Consider the following 26,290-nt stretch of genomic DNA (forward strand, 5'->3'; position numbering starts at 1 on the left):
CATAACAATGTTACATCGCAATATACATTTTTGATCAAAGAAAAAAATATGTGATAAGGTTATTAACAACCAAACTACCTATACAATAACACAGACTTAAATAAATTCAAAGTTTAGATAGTGCTAAATTGCGTTGCTCCGTATTTTAGTTCGTCCATAGGTAGTCTCAGAGAGCTAGATGAAACTTTGTCTTGCAAGTTTGTGGGTAACCCAATGTCTATACAAATAGTGGGTGAACAATGTACTTCTTAAATTGGGGGATTTTCTGATTCGTTAAATGGTTGAGGTATAATAGAGATTTTATGATTTAATTTAATGTGAATCGTTAACAGTTTTTTAGGTTACCGTGAAATTTATATAAAAGACTAGCTGTCGCCCGCGACTCCGTACGCGCGCAGTTAAAAAAAAAATGAAAAATAGATGTTGGCCGATTCTCAGACCTATTGAATATGCTCACAGAATTTCATGAGAATCGGTCAAGCCGCTTCGGAGGAGTATGGTGACGAAAACTGTGACACGAGAATTTTATATATTAGTTTACCCGGTAATGTTTATCAGTTTCACTCGCTTTAAATTTTCATAGGATAAATTTCTAAAAATCTAGAAATAATATTAAATGTGAATACTTTAGAGTAAAAAAATATAGAAAAAGATATAACATATTAAAAAATGAAAAACATTTTACATTGAACGATTTCATACTAACTATATTAGTTTGGCAATCGAAGGGCTGAGGAATCCTATCTCCGAAATTACACTTGAATGGAACTGAAAGGTAAGGTAACGTCTTTGAAAAGGACATATGTTTTTTCGTTTCACGCACAACTAACCGGCTTCAGTACAATTTAAAGGTAATCATCAGTAAGATGAAAAGCATGGTCTGCTCTACACAAAAACCTTGTTGGATTAAAAAAACAAGTAACGTGAAAAACTTTTACTGAGGCCTTATCACGAATAAAACGTTATCGTAACGTCATCCAAAAAATGTGTATGAAATTTGTGTGTGCACAAACGTTACGAATATGTTCTCTCAAACGCAAATATTCGTAATAGACCCTCTGGTATTAAATAATTCGGAAAGGTTATTATTGCAACCGAAAATAAGGTAGTGGCAGGTAACAAATTCATGTAGATGAACTTCCTAAACATGAAAATGTGTAAATGCAACTAATAAAATTGATAAATATTTGAGATGTGAAACAGGACACGATCAAGAAGAAGACTTGAAGAAAAGACTGAAATGTCGAATGAAAGATCAATTTGGAGGACGTAAACCTGGTGCGCCGAAATAGAATTCAATATATAATAATATCATTTACCGTTGTTCGTAATTTACATAACGAATAAATTTGTTTATCTCTAATTGCCCTTATTGAGCCCCAGAAACAATCTGTTAGATTGTCCCCCCTTGTATAATCCCTTTTAATATACCAATTTACATTCCAATTCGTTTTTAAACGACCGTCGATTGTCCTTCGTTTTGTACCTGGTTTTATTGCCTTTAAGTTGCAGGAATTAAATATGAATTAATCTGGACTCTGTTGATTATATTCTTTTTTAATTAAATTTAAGAACCTCCAGAATCTAGAAAAAAAGTATGTGTTTATAACAGAAGGCACAGATGAACAGTGTATTTAACATATCCACTCATATTAGATTTAGAAACCCTAAAACATTACTTTAAAGACAAATTCCTACGGTGATATTCCTAAAATCCAACAAAAATCAAATCAGAGACAGAAAGTAATTCATTTTCTCATTACAAATATTTCCTTAACAGTCTGTACAATCCTTTTATAATTTCTATAAATGGCTTTGATCAAATTGACATTGTGAAGTTTGGCGACGACGATGACGAGATGAGGGTCGAAGAGAACAAGTGCCGTCAAATTGTAAGAGCAGCGACCTTTGTATTACTAAATTAATTTTAACAATTTCCGTTGAGATGGAAATTAAATTTTTGATCCGTTATTCCAAGATGTCACACACATTCAATTTGGAATTTTAATTAACATTAAACAATATGTTATACTGACTTTATTTTGTATGATAATGTTTATCTAAAAATGTAAAGACGTATATCACGTATTATATAATTTTATTTTTCATTCACATAAATATATCTAAACTTGAAATTTAGATGACAAATATTTCTGAATTCCATTTTGTGTTTGTTTTGTATATGCTGAAAAATTCTAAGTATTTGATTTAGTAACAGATTAATTGTTACACGTATCTCTTTGGGGTATATGAACCCTTTCATATAACTCTTCCAATTTGCCTTCATCCAAACAAAAGCCTGTCATCAAGTCATCTTCGCGTTTAGAAATCTCTTTATCTTTTGAGTTCTTGTTCACACTACTGAGTTGAAGCGATGCCAATAGATCCTCGTTGTTAATTTGTTGGTTTCGTATTAACTTAGATTTCAGAACATTGTTATTGGTAGGTTTGAATGTCGAGTGACCGCTCTTAAATCCACCGCCACAAACTGCGTGTACTACTGTTTCCAGAGCTATTTGATCCTGAATTCTTCTTTGTATAGCAGATGCTTGGACATTCGCTACCATTTCTTTATACTTTCCTTCCAACTTTTCCACAGTAGTTAACATTTCTTTTTGATTTTCTTCTGTAAACTCTGTAAGCAATTCAGTCCGTTGCTTGAGAAGTTGAAGATGTAGCGAACTATCGAGTAAACATTTATCACGTTGCAGACTCGCCAGTTGCATTTGATACGCTTTGACATGTTTATTTTTTGATTTTTCTATTTTGTATAGTCTTTTCTCAAACTCTAACGCTCTTTCCTTAACTGTTTCAGAATTAAAGTCATTGCACGCCTTCACAAAGCCGCTCCTCAATACGGAGTTGTTAGCTTTTGTTTCTTCGAGTTCTGCGCGTAAATTTATTAATTCATGATTTTTCATGGCTATAATGTTTTCTTTTTCAAAGTTAACATCAATAAGCGAAGCTCTCAACTTATTAATTTCATTTTCATGTTTTGTTTTCATTTCCTTTATTTTTATTTCGTATTCTTGTTTTATAGTTTGTATATTTTTTTCATAAATATCTTGTACCTCTCGCTGAGCAGCAGTTTTTACGTTATTTAATTCGAATTCATGCTGTTTTTTTAACTCTTCAATTTCTAATGATTGTTGATGACATATTTTGCCTAAGTCGTTTTGGCACTCAACGTCGTATGTATCCAAATTGCCGATTGAGTCAATTTCTGTACTGTCATTGGCTTTAATACTGATGCTAGTATTAGTGGCGCAGTGGATTTGAAGAATATTTTGTCTCGATATCGATTCTTCTTTTAATGCATGCAACTCATTAAGCAATAATGTGTTTTGTTTCTTAATTTGCCTTAGTTTGTCTATGAGGTTATTAACTCTCAAATATACATTATCCTCAGAATTAACAAATTTTGATAGGTCTTTTAATATTTCTGGATAGCATACATTAGCAACAGTGGAGTTCGAAGAACCAACTAAATTGTTTGTAAAGGTTTTCATTTCATCTTCTTCTTTATCAATATTATCTACATGTTTTTGAATTGAATGCGAACCTGTGGTAAGATCACTGTCTTTTGGTTGCAATATAGTTTTTGATAAAGTTGTTGAACCAATTAAAAACTCTCCGTTGCTATTTTGAATTCCCAATGTAAAGTTACTACCTCCTTCTGAAAGAGAATCATCGCTAGCTTCTTCTAGTATAGGTAGTTCGTTGGGTGGAGGAAAACTACAGAATGGATGCTTTAGAATACCTTTTGCCAATTGGCAGCAGAGTGCAAATAGGTATTTGTTTCGAAGAGTTTTTTCATCTTCTTTGTAGTCTGATAGTCTTCGGATCCAAGCGTTACATAATTCTATGTCTTCAAGATCCAGTAATTGTTCTATGTACGGTTGTAAAATTTGCAAATACCGGTTATATTCTACATCAAGATTTGCATTATCTTCTTTGTCCATTTCTAAAAATATTATACAATATTATAATAAATTTGACAAGCTGTTCTTTACTGTGACATTCATTGAATTATTACTCTATGAAAAAAAGTAAATAATACTTTTTGAAAGAATAACTGCCATCACTATACTGTACATTGAAATATCTGGAAACCTTTTCTAATATATTCGCAATCGTATTAAATCTCTGTCCGCTACGGTGGCTTTAAACATATTTTACTATTGCATCGTGTATTTACAATGGACTTAAATTTGCTCGGTCCGCCCGATATCGTCTAAGAAGCTTATCCTGAGCTATGTTCAGTACCAACTTTATACCTCTAAGAAGGCTTACTGCACAAAATTGTATTTATATGATGAATATTCTGCATCTAGTGATTTATTGGTTTAAAACCAAATAATCGTGGAATAATGCTAACTTGCATAAAACCTCTAAAAGATATCGCTTTTATGTGTATTTTAAGTAAACTCAACTTCAATCGTGAAAATTTTTTTATAGACCAAATACAAAAAATAAATTCGATCAAATTCTGTTTTTACCAACTTGCCTGTTTCTCGCTGAAGGTTGAATAGATGTTTCCATAATTTCTTATTTGAAATTAACAGGCGCTCACAACAATTCTTGGATAACAAAGTAAGACCGTACAGCTATAATACAATGTATTTTTATGGAAATGAAAAAGTTAAGTAATAATAGATATTTATTTTTAAATTGCTGCGAAAATACGAAGCAATTTAAATACTTACTTTCATCAATGAAGGTAAACGAGGTAAGGTCAAAAATTTCACAGAACGGACGGGAAGCAAGATTATGAATAAAATCACTGTTCTTTTTTTGAGGATTTAAATTCGGGTTGTTCAAATAATTTCTTAAAAAATAATGGTTCAGAGCGCTATACAAATTTCCGAGTACACACTTTAACATTTTCAAAACGATTCTCTTTTCGTTTCTAATAATGGCGGGACCATGAAATTTTAGAAAGGCACTCTAGAAATATGTAAGTTACTTATTTATCATAGGCAAAGCGAAAATTATTAAAGTTAAACAATTAAACCATTAAATTCTGCATTGTATTAATAATAGAATACATTACCGTTCTGTGCACATTCATGAATTTGATGGAATGAAATAATTAGCAATGTGTGCAGTCCTTTGCCAGTTGACTGTGCAACAGATTGTCTGTCACGATCTTTCTACCTAATTGCATTGTAGTCGTGAGACGTTTCTGTACTTAAAAACTACACCTAAATCCTAGATTACTTACATTTTAAGCATTTTCTGATGCAACTTAAGTAACACCTTAATAGCATCAGAAACTTTAAAAACTAGTGATATGAATAGTGTTATTTTTCTTTTTTCGAAAATTCTATCTTAGTTAATGAATTCATATTATTTTACGTTATAGGATTGGGATGATTTTTGATAATCTGTTTCCTGACCCAGATTAGGCCCGTGATATTGTTAAGGATTTGTCGTCTAAAGAGGACTTAATCGCCTTACGAGTCCGTTCACAATAAGGTCGAAGAAAACTGTGCGTCGCTAAGTGATTTTATTGGAACGTGCCTCGAACGTATTCCGGAGAAACCCATCTTGTTTATACGTGCTGATGACAACGCACAAAAACGATGAATGTACATAAACGTAATTACATCTCGCTTGCTAATGTAAACAAAATAAACGAGTTCTTAAAAATACATACGACATTTTTAACTTCATCCAAATTTGTAGGTTATAATTTATTCATTACACTTCAATTGACGTTACATACGTGTTTACATTGAATATGTAGTTCGTAAGAATAAATGAAATAAAATTAGACATGACATTGTTAGTATCAAATAAAATGTTTATAAAGTATGAAGTAAGGGCGAGGTCTTAGTAAAATGTTTGGATGTACATATGTTTGAATGGATGGATGGATGTTTATTAGAAGGAATCTGGAAAACAGTTCATCGGATCTCTATTAAATTTGGCATAGATGTAGAAGATAGTCTGGAAGAACACATAGGCTACTGATTTAGTTTTAATTCTTTTTTAAATTACAAGTGGACGGAGTCGCGGGCGGTAGCTAGTTATGTATAGGTAAGTTTTAAATAAAATACGATAACTAAAAAGCAAAAGTAGAGAAGTCGTTTCAATTAGAAGAATCAATTTCTACAATATTAAGTACATGCTTTATCAATTTAACTATAAGATATATGTTTAAATTGCATTTCTTGTATTATAAAATTATAGCACGTATTGTTATTGAATTAAATTAAATATACTTTATATTAGCTGTCGCCCGCGACTCTGACTGAGCGCAATACAAAAAAAAACTAAAAAAGCCTATGTGTTCTTTCAGACTATGTTCTACATCTGTACCAAATTTCATCAAGATCCTTTCAGCCGTTCTGGAGATACCTTCACACAAACATCCATTCATCCATTTAAACATTCGCATTTATAATATTAGTAAGATTCTTCGCATCAAATTTTAACTATTTAAATAATAAAGGTTTGAATGGTACATAAATTTAAAATAATAAAACTTTCATGTTTTTGTCTTATACTAAAATGTTTTCCAGGTAAATCGTATTTTTTTATTTACGCCATTTATTTTTCCTTAGAAATACTAAAATAAAATGATAAAATTTTAAACATTTATATATCATGTTTAATTTATGACCGATTAGTTGTTGCCCGCGACTTCGTCCGCGCGGAATAAAAAAACAAATTAGTCACCTATGTTTTCTTCTATACTATGCTCTACCACTATGCCAAAATTTCATCGAGATCAATACAGCCATTCTGGAGATACCTTCAAACAAATATCCATCTATCTAAACATTCGTATTTATAAAATTAGTAAGATTTAGTATTGTCACATAATGGAACTCAAATATAATCAGAAATAGTATTCAAGAATTGTATCCTGGAATGTCTTTGTGCAATCTTATTAAATTTCTGAGCTTCAGAGAGCAAGATAGATGCTAATTGAATGGAACACGGCATTAAAGGTCATTACCTCGGTAACATTAGGACCCATACAAAGTTTGTTTTACAGATGCTTAAGTCGCAAACGTCTCAAGTTGTTAGCATAAGTACCTTACAACGCAAATTACGCTTATCACAGTCAATTTATATAAGTACCATTGTATAAAAGATATTTTTTTATGAAATTCATAATACGACTTAAAAAATGCAAAACATTTATGTTACTTGTAACTTTATAGTAAACTAGTTTTTACCCGCGACTCCGTCCGCGCGGAATAAAAAATAGAAAACGGTGTAAAAATTATCCTATGTCCGTTTCCTGGTTCTAAGCTACCTGCCCACCAATTTTCAGTCAAATCGATCCAGCCGTTCTTGAGTTATAAATAGTGTAACTAACACGACTTTCTTTTATATATATAGATGAACAAGCGGCCTCCTGAATTCTCCAAATAGCAAAGTTACTGCTGCCCATAGTCATCAGACATCATGCACTTGTAGTTGCTTTGTCTATCTTTAACCTACAGAGGAGGGGACGCATAGAAAGAGGACATTTCCCATTCTTATCCTTTCCTTGTAGGAACGAACTGCGGAATTTATTCCACTTTACGTTTGTCTTCTGTATGTCGTGCTATTTCACAGGTTGATTCGTTCCATTCGTGCAATACATGTTGTTACGATCTCTACCCCCTTTTAAAACCAATTATTATCTTACATATTTAATTTATTAGAATACATGATGGTTTATCATCCTTTTTTATGGTCACTAAGTTAGCCAGCATTAGATGAGCGAACATTATCCAATGCATTAAGCTACCAGTTGGAGCTTAATTAAATCGGTTCGTGACCACTTGAAAAAAAATATGTCGTGATTTAAGTTAGACATATATTTATTTTTATTTATACATCTGAACTAAGTATAGAATTATATGAACACAGTATAGATATAATGGAAACTAACTGGTTTTTCAACAAAAATTGAAAATTTGCCAAGAAAAACTCCTCTACAAATAACTATTGGTTTGGTTTATTGCCTGTTTTATAAAAAAAAATATATTTAGAAACAATTATTGTAAACTTGAATATTCAAAAATCATCTCTTGTTACTCAATTACTCAGGTAATAGCATAACAATTAAAGTAAATTTGCTAACTAGTAAAAAATAGGACCATTGTACGCGTAAACGCGTTGAGTCACATTTTACGGTAGCTTATTTATTATCACGTTGTGCTGATATGATAATAGTGTTTGATTCACGTACATTATGGAAGGAAAATGAGTTAATTCGCATCGTTGAAGAGAACTCTAGAACCCGGCCTTTGAAGGTTAATGGTCAAAGAGTTTGTTATTATTCACAATGAACAGCATCGACGGTTCTTTGATTTCGTTTTATACCTACAAGCACGTTAATGAAGTGAACAGATTTGTACAGTTTTTTGTACGTTTTTTTCTTTTAACTATTTTTTTTTTGTCATTAAACATCTACATGTAAACCATTATCCATGTTGCCTATAACATAATATTTTTTTGTTATTACTTTTATCATATACTTAAAAACTCATTAGTAGAACATAGTGTATAAACATATATATACATAGCACGTTAAATTAATATAACCATAGTAAGTAGGTGGATAAAAGCTGTAGTAAATATGTTATTGTATTCAGTTTCATAAGTAACATGTTCTCTGAGAGACAAAAACAATTTAGATAATGTTTTGCACGTCTACGTCTCACATCACATAACGCTGTCATCGCCGGTCAGCGATGTGTTGTTCCCCGTACCCCCCGCTTCCTCTATATAGCCTTCGACTCCCGCGCCGCCGGCAGTTTTTGTTACAAAGCCAGCGAGAGCACACGTCACAAGAGAGAAAATAAAAAATGTTTTCACCGCGACTTCTTGCGGTTTTCGCCCTACTGGCCGCCGTGGCCTTTGCGGCTGCCGTACCGGTTCCCTTCAAGCAGGTCTCCTACCCGCAGCCCATCACTACGGTCAACGATGACGATGTGGACGACTTCACGTCCTGGTTCCGGGGCCCGTGGGACAGCTTGTTTAGCTCCGTGTGGAAGCTCATCCCAAGCTTCGCCGACATCGGCCCGAAGATCATCGCCAAAGACAACATGTTCCAGATCGCCGTCAACGTCAAGAAATACAAGCCTGAAGATCTGTCTGTGAAAGTGAAGGGCGACTTCATCTTTGTGCAGGGTACGCACGAAGCGAAACACGAGGATAGCGACATGTTTGCGAGCCAGTTCTACCACACGTACTCGCTACCGGTGAATGCAAGCGCCGCCGACGTCAGTGCGCAGCTATACAATGACGGTTACCTCGTGGTGACCGCACCTCTGAATGGGTCCAGCGAGAAAGGTACGGACAGAGAAGTGCCTATCAAGGAGACCGGGACTCCTTACAACAAGGACGACAAACCAGATTTGGAGAAACCCGACAAGCCCGCCGAGCCGACCTCCACCGCGCAGCCGGTAGAAGAAGACAAGAAGGAACAGACGACACCTTCCGACCGCGAGGAAGTCACCGACAACAACAATGTTATTCCTCATGGAAACGAAGTCCAACCCTAAAGTGATAGCATAGCTGTAAGCATATATTTATAAAGCAGTATTTTAATAAATATTTTTTTAAAATATTCGCCTGTGTTTCGTTTAAAGTGCGTTATCATGGTACGTGGGCTGCATTGCAACGCTATATAAATTCAGTCGTGCGTTACATTCAGGGTGGTCGTTAGAACAATGGGTTATGTCAGGTTTGGAATTGAATATGTCGTAAGTTCTGATTGTTCCTACTTAAAATGAACAATGGACATTAAAACGAGCGTATTACTTGATGTAAAGGTAAATCTATAGCTTTGTATTAAGTTAAAATAAGCGTATAACAACGTAATGGAATCGTTTTACATAAAAATTACGTACTGATTAGAAAGAAAGAAAGAAAGAAAGACATTTATTCAAAAGAAAAGGTGTTCATTAGACATATGATTACTGTATTCTTCTTCATGAAAGCATAGATAACTAAGTGTAGAGAGGACAGGTAATTCTAGAAAAATTATTCTCTTCGTTGGTAACTGCCAGATCGTGGGAAAAGTACATTTTGTGTTCTAAAGTGAGGAGAAACAAATTTAAGAAAATTCTCCATTATTTAAATTTAATAACTTATTTATATTATGAAATTATTTCAACGTCATAAAATATTGCAAAAAGCCGCCATACATAATACTCATATTTAATTGAGGGCTAAGATTTTCTAAAAGTTTGAAATTTTTTTTCTTAGCATTCCTTAAGTATGTATCATCATACTAATATTATAATTTAGATGGATGGATGTTTATTTGAAGGTATCTCCAGAACGACTGCATAGATCTCGATGAAATTTGGCATAAATGTAGAACATAGTCTGGAAAAACATATAGGCTACTAATTAAGTTTTTTTTAATTACGCGCGGACGGAGTCGCGGGCGATAGCTAGTTTTGATATAAGCATCTCCCTTGATTCGTCGATCTCCTTGTGTGATCGTGGGAGTAACGAATCGTTTAAATTAAGTAAGTTACTAGAAAAATAAATATTAAGTGAACAATTTTTAATTAAATTGTTGGAGTTTGATATTATGAATGGTTTTTAAAGCATGACCGATACTTTAATGATTAATATTTTCTGTTACTGTTTCGTGTCTAAGGAACCACACGGACTATTTTCTGTATTCGATTAACAGATTTAAGCGATCGGCGTAGGAAGATCAGCAGTTGACGTCCGCCATACACGGACCCGAATTTGAAGTCGCCACATCTATTTTAAAACAAGATAAGATAGTATTTTTATGCAATACATCCAAAATAAGATTTATTTCCTTACAACATATGCACTGTGAAAAACCTGATATGAATGTTAATTGTTAGAGGCAAGAGGATCAACAAATTAGACATTCGTAGTACTCAATGACATTGAGAAGGCGCATGGAGTTATGTGAACGAGTCTAGTCTTCTGGAATAATAATTAAATTTAATTATACAATTACATACAATTTAGTTCCTGGTCGATATTTGTGTACGGACACAAGCTTGTAGCGATAAGTTAAATTTTGTGACTCGTAATACCGTTTACAAATATACCAAGAGAGCGTCGTTTCATATTTTTTGTGGATCGCGACTTCTCTTCCTGACCTTTACATCTAACGATATTTTTCACTGAGCGGTTCTATAAAGGTGGACGGCGTTATGCATTATGTTCTCAATCGTAGGAAACATTTTCTCAGTCTGTCACATAGGGTAGCTTCGAAAGATAAGGCTTTCTTCCATAAGTCTTTATTAGTTACAGGTAATCTAATATAGTGAAACTGTTGCACAACTTTACTGCAGGTGATAAAGGATAGCGGTCACTTCCCTGAAGAGATAACAGGTTCTTAGCGGTGCTTCTTAGGCACTATTTATCATATTAAAGTCGAAGATGAACTAGAAGTTGTTTGGATGAATTTTCTAGATGAAGTTTTTCCATCGTTAAATAACAAATATGGAAAAATACCTTTTCAATCGTTAAATATAACAATTTTTGTTAATTACAATTTAATTTAATTGGTCGTTAAGCTCTCGTTAAATATAATTACAACATTAACTAAATACGACATTACCGCTCCTCTACTTAAGATTTTGTTTTACCAGACGATTGACAAAGATTTTTTTTAAGCTTACTGCAACTGTTTATTGTTTACGTCTTGACTATGACCATGAAGTTCCTTCATCGACCAGTTTTTATATATTGATATAACCTTTCCTTTTGTTTTATAAAATGTAGTCACACAGGATTTCTTTTATTTTCGTGGATTCACCATACTTGTACTTTTAATACAACAATCTAAAACGTTCTTCTACTGCGTAGAAACCCGACTAATTTACGTTTTTACATAATCGTTTATTATTTTGATATAATGACCGATTGTTTGTTGTGATATATTTATACAGTAATAGCTGTTTGTATCCATCTGTTACATTTCTTATTCTAGGTGTAAAACATTTTAAAATTACAACTAGGCAAGCGGTCTATAAATTACGCTTTTTATTTTTGTTTCATTTTCTATCTTTATTCAGTAGTCTTCAAGTACTGCATAGTTTAGGTTAATTAAGGTATTATATGGTTCAAAATTAATGGTGACTCGTGGTTGGATGCGGGCGAATGTTTGTCTGCTTAGGTGATTGCTGCAGGTGAGTGAATACCGTAGAGTGCCCCACCAGTGTATCCCTTTACATGCTGTCTCGTGCAGAATTGCGAGCCGCCTCAAAATTTGGATATTACTATACGAGTATGCACTCCGTACGTTACATACTTCATTATAGATTTAATTGTCTATCTAAAAAAAAATAGATAACAAGGTGAATGTCCTACCAGTATTGTCGTTAAGTTGTGACAGAATTCTACTGTCGTGACAATTGTATTAATAGATATTGTGGTCTCTATTTACACAAATATAATGAAAGGGATGACAATATGTATTGATACAAGTGTCACGGCAGTGGAATTATAAATACAGCTTATGTGAACATGTCATGTTAACTTGAATAACAAGACGCAAGCGCTCTCTTGTGTACTCTTAAAATTAATGTCACTTAGCTGCGTCGTGTCCGAGCAAAACCCGTTATATGACGTAGATTGCAACCATGGTTGAACCTTCAACATTATTTTGTTAAACATTTAAATTTCTAGAATATTCTTTCGCTCATCTTTTGTTTTGATAACAAGTACATCTTTGTGAGTCATAGCGAGGGAAACCACATACATTTTATTTTATTTTATTGAAAACATCTAGAATACGAAATTGAATGTTATTCCTTGTGCCTGGTTTTTTTTCAACTTTGAAGATATATGTGACTATTAACATTAGTGACATTTTATTATTCTTCATTATTAAATTAACAATTTAACAACAATAAAAAAAAACATTTCCTTAGTGAATTTTGCTTTTAGAATTTGAAGAAAGAAAGTTCTCCAGAAATTCGGAAACATATCTTTACGAATAAAAATCCGAATAGTTTAATGATATGATAGCTTTTATTTTGATAATTGTAATAAATTGCATTTTTAAAGCAAAAATTTTTATTTTTAATTATCGTACAAAAACGTACTAACATTGCAAGCGTATTTAAAAACTGTTCCGCAATGACTGCTAACATTAGTTAGAATTTTTTTGTTGTTACAAAGAATCCTTATCATCGGGTCATCTTTAAAAAGAACAAAGAAGTTCGAATGTTACTTAAATAATGACGAGCTTGAAGTGTTATTTATTAGTAGCATAGAAAAACTTAATATATAAAAAGGAAGGTGAATGGTTCGTAAAATTATAGATCCCAAAATAATATTTCGGATATTTCGAAAGGCATACAATATAGGTATCGAAGTTACATAAACATTTTGGTGTCGGTGATAAAAAAAAAAAATGTTGAGACTTCGAAATCCAACCTAACTTTTGATAGGAAGATAAAAAGAGTGCAAGGGAATTTTTATTCTACATTCTACCCCAAGTATAGTTGATTCTTGTTATGTACTTATATGATTCAATTATAACAAGAAATGATATAAAATATTTACCTTAACCACCTTTCGCAAACATGTCAAGTTCTTTGGATTTGTTTATATTACAGAACACTGAGTGACATATAAATATAACTATTTCGTAACTTGATATATATGTTGTGTTAATTACTGATATCTTACTAATATTGTAAATGCGAATGTTTGTATGGATGTTTGTTAGAATGTATCTCCAGAACGTTTTCATGAATCTTGCTGAAATTTGGCATTGATGTAACCCATAGTCTGGAAGAACATATAGGCTACAAAATAAGTTTATGTTTTTATTTTAATCCTGTGCAGTCAGAGTCGCTTGCGACAGCTAGTTTGTAATATTTGTATGCAGTACAATATGACAGTTGGTGTAGACGATATATTTTCTGATGTCATCTTTAGAACCATGTTATGACGATCCAACTATACCTTATAATTTAACTAGCTGTCGCCTGCGATTGCGTCTTCGTGGAATAAAAAATAATAAGTAGCCTATGAGTTCTTCCAGATTATGTTCTACAACTGTACCAAATTTCATAAAGATCCGTTGAGCCGTTCCAGAGATACCTTCAAACAAACATTCATCCATCTAAACATTTCTAATAATGTAATAATTTAGATAATCTATCGATTAGTATGTGTATAGCGTAAATATCTGTCAAGGCAATAGAATTGCTGTGTTAGATGTGAGTACATCACATATAGAACATAATATAAAATAGTATACATTTTTGTGTTTGAAGTTTTAAAAAAAATCCACGCGTGTAACTCGTTATGATAACGCCCGCACATTTCAACATTTTCTCCTTAAATGCTTCGATTAAAAACATTTCAAACTGTAAAATGATAGAAATGGTTAACAGAAAAAAAAAATATTTTTGTAATTAAAGCACACACATAAATATTGTTTCTGAAATTTCGATTTGGCTCTATCCCAAGTCTGGGTTTAGTTAACAAATTGATTATTATATAGGATGTTTCGCGACTTCGTCCGCGCAGAATAAAAAAAAAAGTAATACTATGTGTTCTTCTAGACTATATTCTACATCTGTGTCAAATTTCATCAAGTTCCGTTGAGCCGTTCCGGAGATACCTTCAAACATCCTTCTATCCATCCATCTAAACATTCGCATTTATAATATTAGTAAGATTATTCATAGTACATTTATCAGATAAAATTTTTGACATCAGAGACTTTGAAACAAGGCTTTAGAAGAAGTTTACTTTACCTATATCCAAGGTAATTTTAACTTAACTGTGTGTTAACAAATCTGCCCATCATGATCAGTACTCACCCTAATCATGATGCCGGTTTGGATTCTGACGAGGATAAACGCAATAAACATGTATACAACAGTATAAATAAAATTTCGTCCAAGCTGGAAACATTTTAATTACTTCTCGCACTTGAGTGATGGGATCTCACCCAGCGCGGTAGTCGGTACAAAACTTTACCCGGTATTCGAAGTACAACAGTAGACATATGTTTATATGATAATTAATGGTGTTCCTTGCTGCTAATATATTTATTATATATACTACTATCTGTCGCCCGCGACAGACAGCTGTCGCTCTATTTTAATATGTGCCTATGTGTTCTTCCACATTATGTTCTACATCTGTGCCAAATTTCATCAAGATCCGTTGAGCCTGATTGTCATTATAATAATATTCTGTATAATTATAAAGTACGATTTCATCAAGGTTTCTTGTGAGGTCTTACTGATTAGGTATGTATAAATTTATGTAATGGACAATAGTATCTTTCGTGAGAATATAACAAAAATGTTTCCATTCCACACATGTTCTATGTCCTTTTATTTCCGAGGAATGAAAGCAAATACCTTTCCAAGGTGAAGTTAGTAAAATATTGTGTGTTTTCATTAGGGAGCTGGGGTCGGTGTTTTACGTATAAGCAATCTGTCGGTCTGTCGGTCAGGAAAGTTGCAAGCGAATGGAGTGCAAACAAGCGACGCGCCCCGTTTCCTTGTTAGTACAACGGACAATGCAACGTACACAATGTCGCACGGAAACAACACTATGATAGTGACTCAGATTTTTGTATGGAAAGTTAATTTAACGCATCTTACTGTTACTTATATTGTACAATACTTGTGTGTAATAACTTTATTATTCTGAACGCATTATTTAATTGAAAAAGGATCGAAACTCATAATTTTAACTTCTATGTATGTAAAAATGTTTGTTGTAAAAAAAGTAAGCATAGTCTTTAGTCTCACATCATGATTCAGATTTCTTATCTACTGCGCAACTGACATACATTGTTAGTTTGTTATTTATACACGTAGTTAGCGTAAATTTTACGCAAACCTTTACAATCTTTAATGAGCAATAATTTATTATGATATAGTTAGGTGGCGTTATGAGTTTCAGGAAGCATTGCATATGCATCGCATTTTGGATTTGTAAGAAATTGTTGCTAATTATGTAAGAGTACTAAAAATTTCGTTAAAATCTTGATTTCTTTTCTGGGGTTCAAATTATCTATATTTCAAATTATACTAACGAACAAGAAACTTCTTCTAAACTCTGTTTTACGAAAAATTTCCTTGCAAATTTACTTTAGTGCGATAATTATTTACCTATATTTTTGCATTGGTGTTATCGCACGCCTTTCACATGTCGCTCAGTTATCGTTCCTGCGATAACGTAGACATGATTGCTTAACCGCAATCAGGGCAGATGAGTCAGCTTTCATTGGGAGTGAGAATAATGTTTACTCTCTCTATTTACATGAAGTAATGTCAGTATAACCATATTGACAAACATTCACATTTCTTAATAGACTTTGTTTACTTTTGTTTCTATATGACACCGTATCGAATTCTGATAATATGCCTTATAATTTGTATGTTAAATTAAGATGATTGAAGATGTAATTAAGTTTACTAGAGTTGTAAGCCACAATGGTAGTCGTCAGCAACAAAAACGTTGCACGAATTGACCGGCTCCCCTGCTGTAATACAGACCACACCGAAGACAGGCGTGAACTGGAAGTAATTCCGCACGTGATAGGAGTGCGTGCCAGTGGCATATTTTTAGTTCCCTTTCCTTTCCCAACCTTTTCTTATGAGAAAATGATGGAAAGAGGAAGTGAATTTGACGGAGGAGGGGATGCATAGGAAGGGAAAATATTCTTTTTCTGTGTGTTCACTCTTCCGTGAAATAAAGGTAGGCAACGAATCCCCGATTGTGGACATCCAGGGGCAGCAGTCGCTCTTCTTTTTCGTCATATTCAGGTAGCCGCTCGCTCTTTAGCCTAGAGAAGACACATGTATCTTCTAGTTGACTGGTCTGGTCACTAAGTACTGAGTCTTGGTATCTAACCTGTTTTTCTATGATATGCTATGTCTAGTAAAGAGGATGTAGTAATCAATTCAATAGATCACCTGTTAACAGTTGGACGCATTCGATACGCTAATACATTAGTTAGTTTTTTGTATTTCACGGTCTAATAACCACTAGACGATGTATCGCGTTGTAACGCGGAATTATATTTTTTTTAAACAAATAATTGTAACGTAAGTAATAATAAGTATTTAGATATCAGAGAGGATTAGAAAAAGATATAATAATAATTAATCGATGGTACTCGCTTAGTAAGTGCCTATTTACCCCTCTCTTGAAGGCTCTACGTCATACTTGGCCGGGAACTTTGAAACCAACATCTTGTCTTGTGTTGTGCGTCATTATCTATACCTAAGTTGGTGTGAAATATTTTCGGACAGAACTAATCAAGACAATAACATCTCTCTCACCGGACCAGACAAGTTAGTCGCACTATAATAAACCAAATAATGTCAAGTTGTGGGAATTTCATTGAGCGAATCCAAACATTTCTGTGTAACCGCGGCGTCGAGTTTCGTACACACTGGCCATACTTTGTTTTGCATAGGATGATTATTCCCACACCTCTGATCGTAACAAGCGAATGGTTATTAACTTTACATGGAAGATGGACCATGTTCAAACATAACTAATTAAAAACTGTGACAAATTTAAAAACATACTTTTATAGCGTGAAAAACATTATCCCTCTGTTTCAGTCTTATAAGAAGATAAAACAAGACAAATGAGTGTCGACTAATAAGAAATTCAATTCAAACATTTGTAATTGTGGATATCTCTTGGCAGCGGTCGCTTCGCTACTTTGGCGAATTCAGGTATTCGCTTGTTCGTTTGCCACCGAATATTACATTTAAAAAGAAAAAAACTACAACAGTTGTAAGGTGTATAGGTACCGTTGATGATTATTAGTGATGCGTAACTCTTTAGTTGCGGTAACGTGGTCATGTGGTCTTGCAATGCCTTTGTTTTATATAACTGAGTCATCTCCAGTTTGTGGTAGGTCAGGTTGTGTGTATGTGTGTATGTGTGTTTTATATTGTTGTTTATAGATTTACAGTACAATGGATATTTTCATTCGCCGCGAGACTATTAATCGCCATAACAATATCTTTACCTTTCTCATTAAAAGTAATCGAATGGCTGTCTTAAGACGTAGATAGGCTTAAAGTACATGTTTTTAAAACTGTTACCGTGGGTTTCTAAGACCAAAATTTCCATTTAAAACATATTGTTAATTATGTTGTTAAACATATCACGGTTTTGTCAAAGATAACAACAGATAAGTGAAGCGCCTTACTGAACATTATATAATTATTCCCACACGCATAACCTCTCTAAGGTTTGAACCGCATTACTGGCATAACAACTGGCATGATAATAAAACAACTAAACGAGGTACGCAAAATGCCATAAAGTAGACTGTGATCGTAAAAAAATATTGTAGTCAACACAATGAACTGTTGCAGTGTAAGTTAGGTCTAGTAATTTCTAGAAAAAGTAACGGTACTTTCGATACGCTTTACGAATGTTTACATTACTTGTATAGTTCACATAGTACTCAATTAAGGAACTAGATGGCGTTAGTTATGCCCGATAATTAATAATGAAGATGTGTTAATGAAATCATGATGAAATAAAGATTACTTTTATATTAAATATATTGTGTATAAGACATATATTTATGTTTGATACAAGGAACATATCCACCTTTATAATCTTAAAGTAACTCGATTAATATATTACTTTAAAGATTTAATTTAAGCCCATATTTTCCTCATACTTCAACTCTAGTAGTCTTTTTTTATATTATACAAATATGCTAATAAGCAAAAAATAACTCCGCCAATCTAAAGATACGACAATCAATACAAAAAATACATCTAAATTCACTAGATATGTTTGGTTGTGTAACAAAGTGATTCAGACTAAATGTAAGAATTTATTTCGTCTTTTTCCTATACGAATATTTAGTTCTTGCAAAATTATAAGACAAAAATGTCTAAAAAAGCGAGTAATTTTCCCTCAAGTATTAGATTCATTCCTGTGTAATCAATCTTTATAGACATAGAGTATACAAAGCACACATATTTTTACATTTCCACGCTCTCTATTGTTACGACATGGAAACTCTCGTGGTGACCACAGATTGACCATCAATGGTTTTTCCGATAAGCGCCACGCGGTCGGACGTCCGACAAAAACGTCACAGTCGTCGTCACAACGTCACACCATAGTTGCTTGATACTGCGAAGAGTACAGTTTTATATTTGAAATTTAAGTTTTTTTTATAATTTTAGTTAACTGCAAGTTGTCTTTAACCTTATCTTACTAATATTATAAATGCAAAAGTCTAAATGGATGGATGGATAAGTCTGGAAGAGCACATAGATTGTTTATTATATTTTTTTAATTCCCCGCGGTCGGAGTCGCGGGAAAAATCTAGTAAAAATAATATACGTGGAATAAACTGATGTTTAAAAAATGTATGCTAATTTTTATTGTATAACTGCTTCACTTAAAGCCGCTTAATGGCTACGAAGGGAATCCCTTAGCAGTCATTAAGATATCGTATTTCGTTATTTAGTGCAGTTCAAACATTTTTAAATTCTTTCGGGACTGCCAAGACCTAAAACTAAAAAAACATTTACAAATAAGTACCAATGTTGAATCTTTCTAAAATGATGACAAAAATAATCTGCAGTTTGTTTTTATATTCGCCGCATTTTTAATGGAAAACGTGATTTGGTTTAGAACTCTCTGCGCTGTAGTTACTCTGTGGAGCAAATTGGGCGTGCAGTTGGCTGCGTTTTTGAAGTTTAATATGCAGAACAAAATGGCTTCCCAGAACGAGATGAGTATTGCGAACTGGTCCCGGCTACATGCATGTTAACTACGTATTGCTCTTGCTTGCTGGAGTACATTTTAGTACATTTGTTGGGATTGTTACATTCTAAAAATATAATTTTCAATGTGTTATTAAGCTAAGTAAATGTACCTAGAACCCGTATTTTCTTTTCTATCCCCCATAAATCTCCATTGTCATCTCAATCTTTGAAGCTATCTTACTTTCTTGCTAATTTCTTACTAATTTCATAAATGCGAAAGTTTAGATGGATGGACGTGTCTCACATCCAAAGTCTGGAAGAACAAATAATAGAAATGCGGGAAAGATTGTCACAGACTGACTATTGTATCACAGTCCTTTGCAGTTTGTTCTATCTATTCTTTTTTGTTTGGTAAATGTTTTACCTATGTATATAAGATTACAACAGCTAACTTATCTCTGGTAAAATTGTAGTTTCCATAAGATAAGTGAATATCCTGTTACCTATTTCATTTTAGGAAATTCGTTCATTATAAGTTGTAATCGTTTTCTTTTGTTAATAATAATGTACATTCGAGTTAAAACAATTACTCAGTAAATATGTACTTTGTATACATTTGCGTTAATTATTAAAGCCTTTGATGTCAAGACGGCTTAATTTTAAAATAATCAAGAAAATTTTTAACGTTGAATATTAAAAGGGACAAGTTTTTAAAAACCCAATATATTTTTTGCGGTACGCCGCCGTCTACTAAGTAATATGGATTATTATACATAATTTAATCGGTTTGAAAAACCAATATTTGGTTTAATGCTTAACAAAACTAGACCTAAAGAACATAAAAAGTAAATTATATCGTATGTAGTTTGCTATATACTATGACAAGGTCTGTAATTCCCACGGTAGTAGTAAGTTAGTACGCACGAAAACTAACCTTTACACTTTATTGAAGTACAGCGGTTGTCAATAATTCAAGCCATTCGGAGGCCTCGAATTCGCAACAGGAAGTCGAGGATTTTAAGTAGCTCGCTAGAGAATTCAATCTACCTGTTAAAGAAAGACGTTCTTAGGGTTGTCACAAACAGAGAAAGTATGTGTCGATAAAAATAAATTTCAGTTATTCTTTTTCTAGTGATATTTTGTGGAGATGTGAACTTTGTTTCCATACTTTGGAGCTCTAGTAAGGAAATATTTCTGATATTGTGATGTTAAAAAATCTATATTTTGTTTTAAATTAACTTCAAACAGAACCTGTGGAAGTACTATATAATAATATAATAAAATGAATAATAATGAAAAGACAATATACAATATATATAAAAACAGATACAACTCTACTTAAACATCGATATGTTTCAAAGGTTTTTTAAATTTACCAGATTTGCAACCCTGTACCATATGTTGTATGTGAATTAATACATATGTGGCAGAGCATAGTGATATGTATCTTTGTGGTTCATATTGCGGACTGTGCGCGTTGTATAAAAGCTACTGGGGAGCTATACATCCGTTTTATAGTTGGACGTACCATTTAAGTAACGGCCCTCAAATGGTAGGCAAGAATATAAATATGTCAGTACTGCTTCAATATGAAATCCAATTCGATATTAACATTTTGATTAATTTTGCAACAACATATTATAATGTAAAATCTATTGTAATATATAAAATTCTCGTGTCGCGGTTTGTGGTTAAACTGCTCCGAAACGGCTTGACCGATTCTCATGAAATTTTGTGAGCATATTGAGTAGGTCTGAGAATCGGCCAACATCTATTTTTCATACCCCTAGCGGACGGAGTCGCGGGCGACAGCTAGTACTCATCTACAATTGGAAAAATACAAATAATTACGTAGTTTCAATTGACGTAAACAATTTTAGTTTTCCTTGATGTTCACTTCACAGTTTTTTTTTCTTTTATTCCGATGTTCAGTGACCGGTGAAGCCATTCGACCTTGATTTTGTTGATATTTTTTTGTATATTAAGTTTATTCCACAATTTCTAGATTATTCTTTTCGAATTCAGTGTTTGTTTTATTATACTTTTTAGTTACATTTTTATAATCTAACAAAAGTAGTTGGTATCACTGTTATAGTTTTTGTGCAACTGAAAAAAAAATCTTGCTTTTTCTATTGTTTTTTTTTTCGCCGTTTAAAGGAAGCGGAATAAAATGAAATAATCCTTGTATTTCTTCATTAGGTTTATTTTTAAAATTCTTTGATCTTTCTTCTCATTTACTTCAACATAGCACAGTATTATAGGTAAATAAGCCCCTTTTTTATTGAAAAAGTTAGCGCTTGACCACGATCTCACCCGACGAGGTGAAGATGTGGTCTAAAGATGGTACGCGCTAGCTTTGTAGATGCCTATTCAATCTACTCTTGAAGGCCCCCACATCGTACTTGGACGGAAAAACTGGCCTTATATAACAAGTCTACAGTTTAATCAAAGAATACATTATTTATTATCAGTTACATGAAAAATCCATTTCATCCTATGATTTATCTATAAATCGTATAAAAATAACGATTCAATTCATATTCGCATTATGTAGATGTTCAAAAATGTTATTACTAGGATAACATACACATTAACAGAAAATTTATTAATTATGTAGAAAATACGCATAAGGAAAGAGGTGATGTAAAACATAATGAAGTCGTCTTGAATTAAAATGACTTAAAACCTATGACCGTAGTAATAAAATATTTCACAATAACTTTAATATCTTTTGGTTGATTGAGGAGTAAATTTACGTCAACAAATATTTTTTTTCCATATTACATATAGACACACTAATTACGTGTATGTACATAGATAATGAAAGAAATAATGACTTCGTAGAAAATAGTTTTTTTTTCTGAGTTTATTTCAAATACCAAATTATATTTTTCTATTGTAATATCGGTACGAAATGTAATATATGTATTATATATGTAATTTAGTTTCATTTATCAGAAGAAAATAAACTAATAAAAGATACAAATAACATAAAGTATAATTGACAATATTAAGTTAGGTTATTTTTTACGTTATAAACCAACTTTAAGAAATTATGTCTCGGTAACTTACGAATATTAAATAGAGACTTAAAAAAAATATAGATCGAATAATTAATGTAAGCAACTGTGAGTATTTTAAAATTTAAAAGAGCTATCTCTCAGCTCTACAAATTAACCTCTTAAAGAACCTCGAGTGCAATAGACGTTCGAAATGTTAATTTAAAATACATTATTTATCTCGTTTAAGCTTAGTTTAATTTATTGATACATTTTAAATAGGAAAACTGAAATATCCTTGCATTAAACAGAAACATTGTAAATTATTTGACTAAGTTTTACTAATAATTAAATTAATATTAAAGTCTAACTTCATCAAAATATTGCACAATGGTTAAATTAAATTTTCAGCATTGTATTGTATTGTACAGAAACTGTTCATTCATTGAGTATTAGTTTAGCTGCTAATCCGACTTAAGTTTCTAGGAAGTTGGCGAGCTTAGGATGCATTTCTCCCGAACTTGGATTAATTTAGTGCAAGGATTATCAAGTCAGGTCTTTGACTAAAATATATTTATTCAACCTTGCCTTACTTATCTTAAGAATTTAAAATCACTACTAGTGCAGTTCTCTAATGTTCACTATTTTTTATTTTCTTTTGGCACTTTATCATAACCGCAGAATTTTTAGCGGACATTGGGAAGTATCTTTATCACAAAAAAGTTTTATAGTTCCACCCATAGTGAACATAAAACAAATCAATAGTATGTTTTAACATTGAATAGCAATATTTTGAGACGGTAAAATTAAACATTAAATTCGTCTAGCAGTTAAACTTCAATAAACATGACAATAACAAGATGCTCTTTGAGTCGTAAAAACAGACTGACTCCTAATATTAAACAATAAATAGAATTTAGTTACACTGATGCATTTAATAAACATTTGGACTTGCAATCAATGAATAACAAGATGATATATTTGATATCTACTAGCTATCGCACGCGACTCTGTCCGCGCGGATTTATAAATTAACTTAATTAGTTGCTAATGTGTTCTTTCAGGCTATGTTCTACATATATGGCAAATGACAGCGAGATCCATGCAGCGGTTACAGAGATATTTTCTAACAAACATTCATCTATCCATACATCCAAACATATAAATTTATAATATTAATAAGATAAGCTCTCTCTTGATTTTAGCAATGAGTTTTAACACAGTGTTATCATGAAACATTGATAAAAATGTAATGTTACTAAAACAAGTTTACACAACACACATTTGTGAGAATTTTTAAGGTAAAATAGGACTCCAACAAATTTCATTCACATAAAATAAAACACTATAAAAATAGTCACAAATTGTGCATCAACTCATAACAGAACGAAATGGCACAGTACAATATTGGTTTCTCGAAATTTTATAGAAATGAAACGGAGAGTAATAACAATAATATCCCGTCGCTTTTCAAGTTAATAAAGTGCCAATATCCGAAACGGAAGCTCGAGAAAGAAGCTTTTCTCTTCTGCTAAGCGAAAACACTTCGAAACATCTAAGTTCGAAACATTTAAGTAAGAACAATGAAATGATAGGCGATGGATATAAAGGTAAATAGATTCTCATGTCATTTGTTATTGTTTTAAAGATAAAACTTATAGGTCTTATAAACAGGTTCTACTCCATTAATAACATTTATGATTGTAACTAGCTGTCGCCTGCGACTATGTTCACGCGGACTGAATTAAAATAAAATATAATAAATTAATAGCCTATGTATTCTTCCAGACTATGGTCTACATCTATGCCAAATTTCATAGCGATCCGTTGAGCAGTTCTGGAGATACCTTGTAACAAATCATCCATCCGTCCAAACATTCATAATATTAGTAAGATTTAATTCAAAAAAATAATATAGAAAAATATGTCAAACTATTAGTAGTCGGAAAATACTGGAACATGACGATACCTTAATATCACTTATTTTAAATTGCTTTTTCTTCGTATCATATCGTTGTCGAAGTTGGATACAAAATAATGTTAAATTTTATTTATTTTCGTACATTACAATACAAAGTAATGAAATGAAATATATTATGGTTTAATGTTGTTTATACTAAAATGTAATAGACTTATTACTTTCTACTATATTGCTTTAATGGAACTGAAGTGGATAATAACATTTAGACATTAAAGTCTTCTCTATATTAACTATAAACAGAACATTAACAAAATACTTTGCAGTAGTAAAAAATGTAAAATAAATAACAACAAACTTTGCTATATATGTGAATTTATCTTTTTTATATCAAAAGTTAGCCAACGAGCAAACAACCATCTGAATTTGCTAAAATAGCGAGGCGACCATTGCCCATAGACATCCGCAAATGCAGATGCGTTGTCTACCTTTAACCAACGGAGAAGGGGACACACAGAAAGAAGATATTTGCTTTTCCTATGTGTCCCCTCTTCCGCCAAATCCACTTCCTCTTCTCATACTTTCCTAATAAGAAAAAGGTGGGAAGGGAAAGAAGACTAAAATTAGGCCACCGGCACCATATTTATTAGACGAAATCTGTGTGGTCGTTACCGGTTGACCCGGCCCATTCGTGCACCCAACAAATATTGTCGTTGCGGGATCTACCACTGTTATATATATTATATTTTATATAAGTATAAGATTGCCTCTTATTTATTTCTGTAACTATTTAGGTAAATAATCATACAGTTGAATTACTAATTTGTGACGTAGTTTGCATTCGATACATTTAAAAAATAATAGGTATTGTTTTAGTATACACGTTTGTGATTCATGTACACCTTGACTCATTTACTTACCACAGTTTTTTAAATGTATGACTCATCAGTGCGAATGTAAACTATTCTTGAGGAAATTGTATATTTCCTGTTTGTGTCACAAATGTTTTTTTTACTTGTAATATTATTTACTTACTATAATTTATTTGTCTTGAAAAGTGGCAAACAAATAACTAGAGCAACAAATACATCGCTACCTTTGGTCAACTGCATTAAGCTATGTTGGACACTACCTTTATGGTGAGCGACGCATTTGGTTTGTATATTAACCGAAGCCGAATATTAACGTATGTAGGTAAAAAAACGTTCTAAGGATATTTCCCCATTTCTATGTGTCCCTCCTCCGCCAAATTAGCCTCCCCTTCCCATGCTTGCCTTATAAGAAAAGGGTGAGAAAGAAAAGAGGACTAAAATTAGGCTTCTGGCGCGCACACTCATCAGACGCAACGCGGAATAGCTTCCACTTGACGCCTGTGTTCTGTGTGGTCGTGGTATTTCACTGGGCGAGTCGACCAATTCATGCACCCAACAAATATTGTATGTTGTATGTACGTCGCGCATATATTGTAACCATATAACAATAATACTATCCATCTGAAGCACTACATTAATTTCCATTAGCATCATGGGAGAGCTGTGGCAAATTAGCATATTTGTGAACTCTATAGTTCCGAATATAATTAAACTTAATATTGTTACTTTACAAATTGTTTGTTAACTTATTATCATTAAATGAAACATTTATGTTTGTTATTAAGTAGATTGCAACTGTTTTTACCTTTT

The 26,290-nt window shown here is 32.6% G+C and overlaps 2 protein-coding genes across 2 annotated transcripts; one reads left to right on the plus strand and one right to left on the minus strand.

Moving 5' to 3' along the window:
* Window positions 1-2,219: 2,219 nt before the first annotated feature.
* Window positions 2,220-3,962, minus strand: LOC106716053 (repetitive organellar protein). The gene has a single exon (XM_014509481.2). The coding sequence runs from the start codon at window positions 3,960-3,962 to the stop codon at window positions 2,220-2,222; it is 1,743 nt and encodes a 580-aa protein (XP_014364967.2).
* Window positions 3,963-8,754: 4,792 nt separating this feature from the next.
* Window positions 8,755-9,579, plus strand: LOC106716044 (alpha-crystallin A chain). Its single transcript, XM_014509471.2, has one exon. It carries the CDS (start codon window positions 8,814-8,816, stop codon window positions 9,510-9,512), a length of 699 nt encoding a protein of 232 aa, XP_014364957.2. The 5' UTR covers window positions 8,755-8,813; the 3' UTR covers window positions 9,513-9,579.
* Window positions 9,580-26,290: the final 16,711 nt, after the last annotated feature.

This window comes from Papilio machaon, chromosome 2 (genome assembly GCF_912999745.1).
Source record: "Papilio machaon chromosome 2, ilPapMach1.1, whole genome shotgun sequence".
Taxonomy (NCBI): domain Eukaryota; kingdom Metazoa; phylum Arthropoda; class Insecta; order Lepidoptera; family Papilionidae; genus Papilio; species Papilio machaon.